Source organism: Buceros rhinoceros, unplaced genomic scaffold (assembly GCF_000710305.1).
Source record: "Buceros rhinoceros silvestris isolate BGI_N320 unplaced genomic scaffold, ASM71030v1 scaffold621, whole genome shotgun sequence".
NCBI classification, from domain to species: domain Eukaryota; kingdom Metazoa; phylum Chordata; class Aves; order Bucerotiformes; family Bucerotidae; genus Buceros; species Buceros rhinoceros.
The window spans coordinates 10,643-19,578 of record NW_010394582.1 but is presented as its reverse complement, the minus strand read 5'-3'; the positions used below and the strand labels follow the sequence as shown (position 1 = coordinate 19,578).

Sequence of the window (8,936 nt, the reverse complement as noted above, 5' to 3'; positions counted from 1 at the left end):
GGGGCAGTGCTGCCGCTGCATCAAGGCTGTCTGCCCAGCTCCCCGCCCCACCAGCAGGGTGGCATACAGGCAAGATCTTGGGAGGGGACACGGCGGGGACAGCTGACCCAAACTGACCAAAGGGATACCCCATACCACAGGACGTCATGCTCAGCAATGAAAGCAGAGAGAGAGGAGGGGGGTGGGGGATTCGTTATTACACTTGCTTCTGGAGTAACCTCTACACGTGCTAAAGCCCTGCTTCCTGGGGAGCGGCTGGGCATCACCTGCTGATGGGAAGCAGAGAATTTTGCTTTCCTTTGCTTCTGCATGTGGCCTTTGCTCTTCCTTTATTAAACTGCCTTTATCTTGACCCGTGAGGTTTTTCTCCCTCTTATTTTCTCCCCTGTCCTGCCAAGGAGGGGAGTGATAGGGCAGTGTTGGGCACCTGGCATCCATCCACGGTCAACCCACCACAAAGTACAGCTTCATCGCAGCAGAGCAGTGCCTAGCTCTGGTGGAGAACCCCAGGCCAAGAGGTCTGCTGGCCAGACGTTACCACAGCACTGCTCATTTGACCTCCTGGTACCACTACCACAAACCACTTCCATCTTCCCCAACGTGGCTTTACTCCAGCAGTCCGTGCACTCCAAATTCAGAGCCCACTGAACACATGAACGTGCTGGCAAACCTCACTCTGCCAACACCCTATCAGTGCCAAAACAGCCCCCAAAATTAAATCCAAGGGCAGGGACTTGTTCTAATGGCTCTTTGGTGAGATGTGTCAAAAAATAAAAATCCCTCACCCAGGAAATGGCAGGTTCTTCCCAACCTCTTGGAGAAAAACAAGGCTTGGTTAGTGGCACTAACAGACCTGGTTAGTGCCACTAACTATTTAGTTGCCACTAAATCTTAGAGTTCACAGTCATCTTGGTAGGAAAAAGCAGTATTGTGGTTCAGGAGGCAGAGACCAGGGGTGCTGGTACTGGAGTGCTCCTACAAAATGCTCTGCTTTTCAAGCTGGCTCTCGAGTCTTGCCATGCGCAGCATGAAGTCAGGAATCCACCCAAACCAGTGTGAAGGTATCACTGCTCTTAATGGCAGGAGGAACGGGCAGACTACTGGGCCGCTTGGCAAGGCCCTTCCTCTTCCTCAGTAGCTCATTTACTTCAGAGTGCAGAGGCAGGAAATAACCTGTGCACAACGAACACACCTCACTCGTGTCCTGTCAGGTCCTGAGTCACTTGTGCTTAGCACAAAACAGCTCATACCCGAGTTTCATGTATGCGCTCATTTATTTCTGAGGTTTACTGGCAGCGATACAAAGTGCCTGTTAAATACCGGTAGGTTTTAGCTTCCCTCCAGGTAAGTGGTTCCATGGTTCCAGTGGGTAAACCATGCTGCACGCTAAGTGCCTTCTCCCACCCAGCTTCAGGCCCTGCATTTCCACGTCAGGAGACGTCCCTTCGCTGCAGCACGCAATTCCGTGTTAGCCTGCCTCTGAGTGGGACACCGGGCTGGATGACACCCAGAAGCCCTTCCCGACCTCATTTTCTCACAAAGGCAGTAATACAACCACCAGTGTGTCTTTACCCAACATCTTCTGGTTTGCAAAGCTTTGTCTCATCCCTTCCTTTACAAAATTTAAAAGAAGTTATGGATGGATCCTTCTTGTGGGAGAATAACCACGCTCTTAGAAGAAATAAAAGCCCCCAACAACTTTTGTTCTCTATGCAATCAGTCAACCAAATAGGAATGAAACAAAAAATGCCCCCAAATCTCCAATCAGAAGAAAAACTGTCATTTAATGTTACATCTGGGTCAATGTTTAGAAGCTACTCTAACTGCCAGGTCTTTCCTCAGAGCACTTATTCTTCGTTTGCAGTGTCCTTCATTAGCAGCCTGGGTTTACTGCCGCGTCTCCAGCTCAGCAAGTATCCAGCACTGCTCAAAAAAAATCAATGATGTGTACTTGTCAGGAACACCCCTAGTGCCTCGATACCTTCCGTCTGGATAGACAGTGTCGTGGTGTAACCCAGCAGGCAGCTAAACACTACACAGCCAGTCGCTCACTCACCCACCCCACAGTGGGATGGGGGAGAGAATCAGAAAAAGTAAAATTTGTAGGTTGAGATAAAGACGGTTTAATAGGACAGAAAAGGAAGATAAAATAATAATAATGATAAAATATTTAGAATATACAAAATAAGTGATGCACAACGCAATTGCTCACCACCCGCTGACCGATGCCTGGACAGTTCCCAAGCCACAGCCCCCAGCCAGCTTTTCTCCTAGTTTATACACTGAGCAAGATGTCACACGGTCTGGAAGATCCAGTCTGGGTCAGCTGACGTGCTCGTGTCCCCTCACACCTTGAGCACCCCAGCCTACTGCTGGCAGAGCAGGACGAGAAGCTCCAGAGTCCTTGATCACTGTATCGTAACAGCTAGAACATCAGCGCGCTATCAACGTTGTTCTCATCCTAAATCCAGACCACAGCACTGCACCAGCTACCAGGGAAGAAAATTAACTCTCTCCCAGCCAACACCAGGACCGGCAGCGAGCTGCTGAACAGAGAGGAGCAGCATCTGGAACAGCACAGCGTAGATGGAGCTCTTCCAAACCCCTGCAGCACAGCTCAAGCCTGCCTGACACAGAATACCAAAGCCACCCCCACAGCAACGTCCTCTCCCGGGATTGACTCCTAACCCTTCAGACATGCCCAGAGCAAGACTGCTGCGTCCTGCAGTTAACCCTTTGCTGGGAACTACCGGACTTGCAGTTTTAGTAGAGCACTTCTTTGGCAGGAGAAAAGCTCTCGGCTGTTCACGCTGCAGAACAAACCGGCCATGACCACATGCCCAGAGCAGCTCTCTGAACCTCTGTCAGACACGACCGCTCCTCAGGTGCTCAGAAAAGGCTGAGTTTTGCCATTTTTCCACAAATGGATTGTGGGAATCTTCAAACTTGCCACAGACTGAGAACCTGCTCTCGCTAGCAACAACTAGAAGCGCTCCTCTGCCTCAGGTGAGCAAGGCTGAGCCCCGGACCACGACCAGCAAATGTTCTGACCTCAGGTGAGGATGGAACCCAACCCCCAGGAAAACCTGGGGAGACAGGAGGGATTACTCTTGTAAACCAGTGATGGGCCCGTTAGCAGAGGCCTTGGCCACACCATCCAGTACAACAGAGATTTACATACACCGACCTACAACCGCTTCGTACTGACGAACTGAATAATACACAGACAACGTACACGACGTAGCACACCAAAGGGATGGACAAACAGCGTACTCTCTGAACCTGGTACCTAATGCTGCCAGCGCAACACCGTGCTCTGGTGGGCACTGCCAGGCCTTCGACCAGAGGCAAGGGAACACGTGAGGAATGTGTACAACCCTGGGCTGAAAGGAAGCAGCTGGAAGTAACAAAGATGTGTACCTCACACTGGAAAATGAGAGTCAGGCCAGGCATCTCGGAAATACTTTCCCTTATTGCAAGGTGATTTAGTGTCAGGCAACTTCTCTTTCACTTTTTTTGTTTTGTTTTTACAGTTGTGCTGTTGGAAACATCCACAGAATGAAAAACATTGTGGCAAGCCTGAGAAGAGCCCAATTCTCCTTTGCCATATTTCACTGCAACAGGGTGACCCGAAGGCCACAAGAGCTGCACACCTGATGTGGAGCAGAGGGAGGAGGAGGTCTGAACGAGGCATGCGGGGACAGATCTTCACCTACAGCCACCACACCACCTGCAGTCCATGTCACAGCAGCGATACGAGCTGGCTTGGAGCTCTGGTGCCCCTGTGCCTCACTGGATGCAAAATCCCCCCCAGAAAGGGGAGTGAAAATGCTTCCTTTAAGTATAAAACTACCCTCAGGTGTCTGACACCTACCAGAAACAATACCCAAAACTTACAAAAATTACCTCGTGTTATTATAACACTCTCTCCTTTCTCTAGCTTGCTTTGGGCATCTTACAGCTCCCTGTATACCATGAAGAGACACAGGCTATCACAACCAGCTGAAAGAGACCTTCAGCAGAGGGCAGGAAAATCCTCATATATTTATGAATAAACTCTCCTGTCTTACACATTCAAAGGATTTTGATGAGTAAACTCTTTGAAATTAGCTGATTTTCCTTTTCTTAAAAAACAAAAAGAAGAAATTCAAGTTGACAAGAGTCTCTAGATATCAAAAATGTGCAGCTTTTTCCCGCCTCCATGCTCCTGTCAAGGACTTGTCACACCAAAGAGAAGCCAGTGCAAGGGGCTGCTCTGTGGTCCACAGAGACTATGCAGGCTTTGGACCCAATGGAGCAACGTTCCCATCTGTCCAGTGGCACATGGCTCCAGCCTGCTCCATCTCCTTGGAGCTAGAGGATCACGGATGATGGCAGCAACGTGATAAAGCCCTGCAGAGCAGCACAGTCTCAGGAAGTTGTTCAGCTACATCAAATGCCACTGGCATCAGAACCTAAACACTTCTGAAAGTTCTCCCGTATTTTTCACCTGCTTCTTCTGAGGAACAGGGGAGTTTAGGGCGGCTGCAAAGCAGAGGAAGACAACAAACCTGCTTTTTGCCCACCTAAGAACACTGTGCGTTTGTTCCCCCATGTATTAACATACAAAGAACCCAGCACGTGGCTCAGAGATTCAGACTTATACAGCTGCCAGGTAACGAAGAGTCCTGGGTAACACAAGTAGGTATGGAACAATCGTGAAGACCTCCAGTCTTAGGTGAAAGCCCAGAGCCTCTTCCATGTGAACAAAGTGATGTGCGTTGCTGCTGGGACTACACACCCAAATAAATAGCTGCCTTAACACCAACTGGAATAAACAAAAGCAGCAAAATGCGATGGGCCGTAAGCAACAACAGGGCATTACGCACCCAGGGAGCAGACGAGATGGACAAGACACTGACTGAGTCAACCTATGAACCGACGGATGTGTCCTCCTGTAGTACGCTGTGTCCAGATCATGGCAGGAAAAGACAACTGCGGCAGGTCTTCACGCCCACCTCCCGCTGGAAGCAAAGCTGCGGCTGAAGGAGAAGTTGATGTCGCCGTTTTTGTACTTTCCCCACGCTCCAAATGGCACTATGACAACTGTGCTGTTGTCTTCAGTGCCGAACTGCACTGCCTGAGAGGAGAAACAAATTGTCATCATCATCATCGTCTTGCTTGAAAAAGGAAACAAGTGTCTGTCTTTATAAGGAACAGCATGCCCTGAAGCCCAAGACTTTCTTGCCCCTTCCCAGCCCGATGCTGCATTGACATGCCCCAGAGTGTCCCATAGGATATGCCACCATCCAGAACCCTGGTGAGAAACTGCCTATTTCTGTCTATGCTGATGACATATTCAGCACAGGAATAAACTGCAGCTCCAGTCCCACGCAGTTCAGTGGATTGTGAGCTAAGCAAGTTAATAGCAATGATGCCTGATAAGGATGTGGCAAGACCCAGGGTAAGGAAGAGGTGAGCCAGTGAGACTAGTGAATGTGTCCACCAGCGTAGTCCAGTTCACTTGAGAGTGGTTGTGTACTCGGTTTTTTAAAACTGAACCAAAAAGAACCACAAGAATTTGTTGCCCAGGGAAGCCCTGGCATTACCTGCTCGGTTACAACGTGGGCGGCCTCGGCAGGATCATGGCAGTGGTTAATGAAGTCGCAGATATCCTGACTGTTGACTATGAAGTTAATACCGTCTGTGGTAAGGACCAGGAAGCTGTCATCTGCATGATGCAACTGCAGTAAAGGCACACAGTATGCACAAGGATGGAGAGAGTGCTGCAAGGCGAATTAACTGCCTTCATTTTTTTTTTACGCTCGCTGCAAAGCACTGTGGGTGTCATGTGCTCTCCTGCCTTCCGTGCAAGGACTAACTGGAACCCAAAACCCTCGGCCAGCCAAAGGCTGCCTCTTGAATTCTTGAGCACATCCATCAGCCACACAGACGGCGTTCTTTGTACTGTAGGGTAGTGTCTTGAGGTGCTTCCAGTTCAAGGAAGCAGCCCTCTGAATACCCCCAGACCAAAAGACCAGATCCACACGTTACCCAGTAAACAAAAGGTGTCCTTACACTGAGGATTTCAAGGCAGGCAGGATAGCCCTGCAGTCATCTCCCTAAACCCCGCAGGCACAGTGGGTGGCATTTAACTGAATATAAGTTTCCTGGTCCCCGGGAGATGCATTGGGGAAAAGTGACAAACAGTATGAGCCGAGGGGAGGGAAAGCCTTCCTGCAAAAGCGAAGGCAACTGTGCTGAATACCTTCTGGACAACTTTGTTTTCCGGACAACTGCAGAGCTATGGTAAGACACATGCAACTGCCCTTTCCTCCTCCTCCTCCCCTCCTCCCAAACGTGCAAACTTCTATGTATTCTACTTTTTTTAGTGACAGGCCATCCATACCTCACCTAGTTCTCAGAGAGGGTTTTCTATCAGCACTAACCTCACTTAACCACAAGCCCCGAACAGACTAACACCTTTGTATTTCAGTAATGAATTATCACCTGTTATCTTTCTTCCCTCATCCTATATTGTACTGCAATAAATGGGATTTAGTTGATCTGGATGAATTTAGTACCAGGGCCAGATTCTTTTCTGTTCTGTCAGTGTTAATCTGAAATGACTTAATTAGAATTGGTGCTCCAGTTACTTTACCCCAAACAAAAAGCAATGCTTGGCCATCAGGCTTCACCTGATGAACACGTCGTGTGGGTACCACCATCTGCATCATATACCTATGATGTCCCTTAGTCCGACTGTTGCTGTCCCTGTTATCCAGACCTTCTTTTACCTGAATCCTTTTTGTTTCTGGCTGGGCTATCACACCACTGTTTTTAAGATCCAGATCTCCTATGCTCCGTGTCATTGCAAGTCTACCATTCACATGAGGTTGTCCCACGCTGTTCCAGGCAACGAAACCACCGCACTTCCTAATCCTGTTCAGAGGTACAAAAGAAAAAGCAAGTATGAGTTACTGCTTCACACCATTACGCCTGTCTATATCTGCAGTTTCTGTCACTAGCTACTGAGGTGGCGCGGGGTATGGAGGACCTCAGCTGGGAGGCTGAGGGTTGGCTTTTGCTGTTTGAAGGGCTCTGCAGAAAGGATGTGGCTTGATGGGCTGAGACCTGGGAACCGTAGTGCGTTTCTTCAGGTCTTGGCTCTGACTTGGCAAACTGGACAAGTCTGAACCGTGTGGTTATGGCTCTGTACTGAGTCCTAGCTATGCTGACCTTACTGCCAAGACAGTTCACACTCCTGCAGGGCTTTCCACATCCCCAGTCCTCTAAACGGAACCAAATGAATTAACTGGAGCTGTGCCACTTTCTGCCAGCTCAGAGATGGTCTTGGGGCATTATGTTCAGTTCTATGCTTTCTTCCAGGTCCAACCCAGGAGCAAAACACAAGCACATCCTGACTGAGGCCATGCCCTGGGAATCCACATCTGCAGCCGACAGGTACCTTTCCTTCTCCTCCTTTCTTTCTGGAGTATGGTCAATGGTGAGTTTCATGGCCTTTCCCTTTCGACAGAGCAGAGCACGACTGTCTCCCACACTTGCCACAACCAGCTCAATACCGTCCCGGAGCAGAGCCACTGTTGCAGTGGTCCCAGAGTTCATCAGAGTTGCTATAAATGTCACATCAAAGAGAGAGGTTTTAGCACTGCTTCAAAGCATGGGGCCATTTATAACGGCAACAGTTTCAACTGGTAAACTGAAGACAACTTCTGCTCTACCTTAGCAGGAAGTAACTGCTTTTAAGTTTAAACTACATCTACAAATGAAAAAACAAATCACAGCAAATATGCATGCGTGGAAGGCTGGGGGGAGAGAGAGGAGGTGGAAGGGGTAAGTATTTCTGTGCAACAACATGGCTCCATGCAAAGAGAGCAAGTGGAATAAAAGTGGTACAAGGTACAGTGGCTACCTTTCAGCTTGTAGCAAAGAGTTTTTCTGTCTCACTAGCACACCTCAAGTTACAGACCTATCGCCCTTATCCCTGGCACAGTGACTGCATGGGTAGCTCACCATAAAGCTGGTGGCTCCTCCCTTCTCTTAGGTGGTGAAGGGGGCAATTGACTCATAGTAATTGTGGCTCCACCTAGTTCACCATAAGAGAAAGACTAGATTGCTCCTTCACACCAGTCTGGGGTGTCCTCCCGCTGCTGTCAGGGTTGTTACAAGCTCCCTCTGCTTCCCCCAGCCTTGCCAAGGGACGAAGGGTTCAGCCAGCAGGCTGCTGGCTTTTTTCAGAAAGGTATGCTGCTCCCTTCAGACACTGTCAGCTTGCTGACGGTCCCAGGACAAAGGTGCAGCTGGATTCTGCCTGACATTGTGCCTGCAAACCCTTGCAGTAGCTGGCAGTGGCTCTCTGGGCAATCTGCCCTGAGCACTGGCAGGATCACTTGACGGGGTGTACAGTGACTGCCCCGAGGGCAAAACAGAGCCCTGGGTGCTGTCTTCCTTCTCTTACAGGGTAAGGGAGTGAGCTGAGCTGACTGACTGACTGTGTTCAGTGACCTGGTTGGATTAACTGGTGCAAGTAATTTTAATGGCTTTTCATTTCAATCATCACAATGCTCTGGAAAAAAAAGTGCTTGAAAAGGAGAAAGGCGAGTCTGCCTGTTTCAGAAGAGATCTGCAGTTTTTTCTGTGGAGAAGGAAAGGCCAGAAGAACTGTCCAGCTTTCCTTTTTTGTTTTGTTTTTTTTTTTTTTTGATAGGAGCAGTCCCATTTTACAGTCAGTATCTTCCCTCCCTGTTAATTATGTGAAGGCAATGCAGTGAGAGCGGCCTGGAAAGCAGAAACACCTGCTGACTTGAGCTATTACAGTAAAATGTAAAAAAAAAAAAGGACAAGCTATTGCCCGGAACACATTTGCATTCACAGCTAATGCAAATCCCCTTGACAGGCCCTCTGTAGGTCTCCTGCATTCTGGGCTTTTCCAGGTT

The 8,936-nt window shown here is 49.0% G+C and overlaps 1 protein-coding gene across 1 annotated transcript in view; it reads right to left on the bottom strand.

The window, feature by feature from the left end:
• Nucleotides 1-4,922: 4,922 nt before the first annotated feature.
• The window catches only part of PPM1K (protein phosphatase, Mg2+/Mn2+ dependent, 1K), an 11,882-nt gene continuing 7,868 nt past the window's right edge, over nt 4,923-8,936 (bottom strand). Inside the window, exons 3-6 of the mRNA XM_010145247.1 lie at nt 7,448-7,613; nt 6,777-6,921; nt 5,589-5,723; nt 4,923-5,119 (exon numbers count right to left, since the gene is read on the bottom strand). Coding sequence (XP_010143549.1) covers nt 4,988-5,119; nt 5,589-5,723; nt 6,777-6,921; nt 7,448-7,613 — 578 coding nt within the window. The 3' untranslated portion in view covers nt 4,923-4,987. The remainder of the gene's footprint in view (nt 5,120-5,588; nt 5,724-6,776; nt 6,922-7,447; nt 7,614-8,936) is intronic.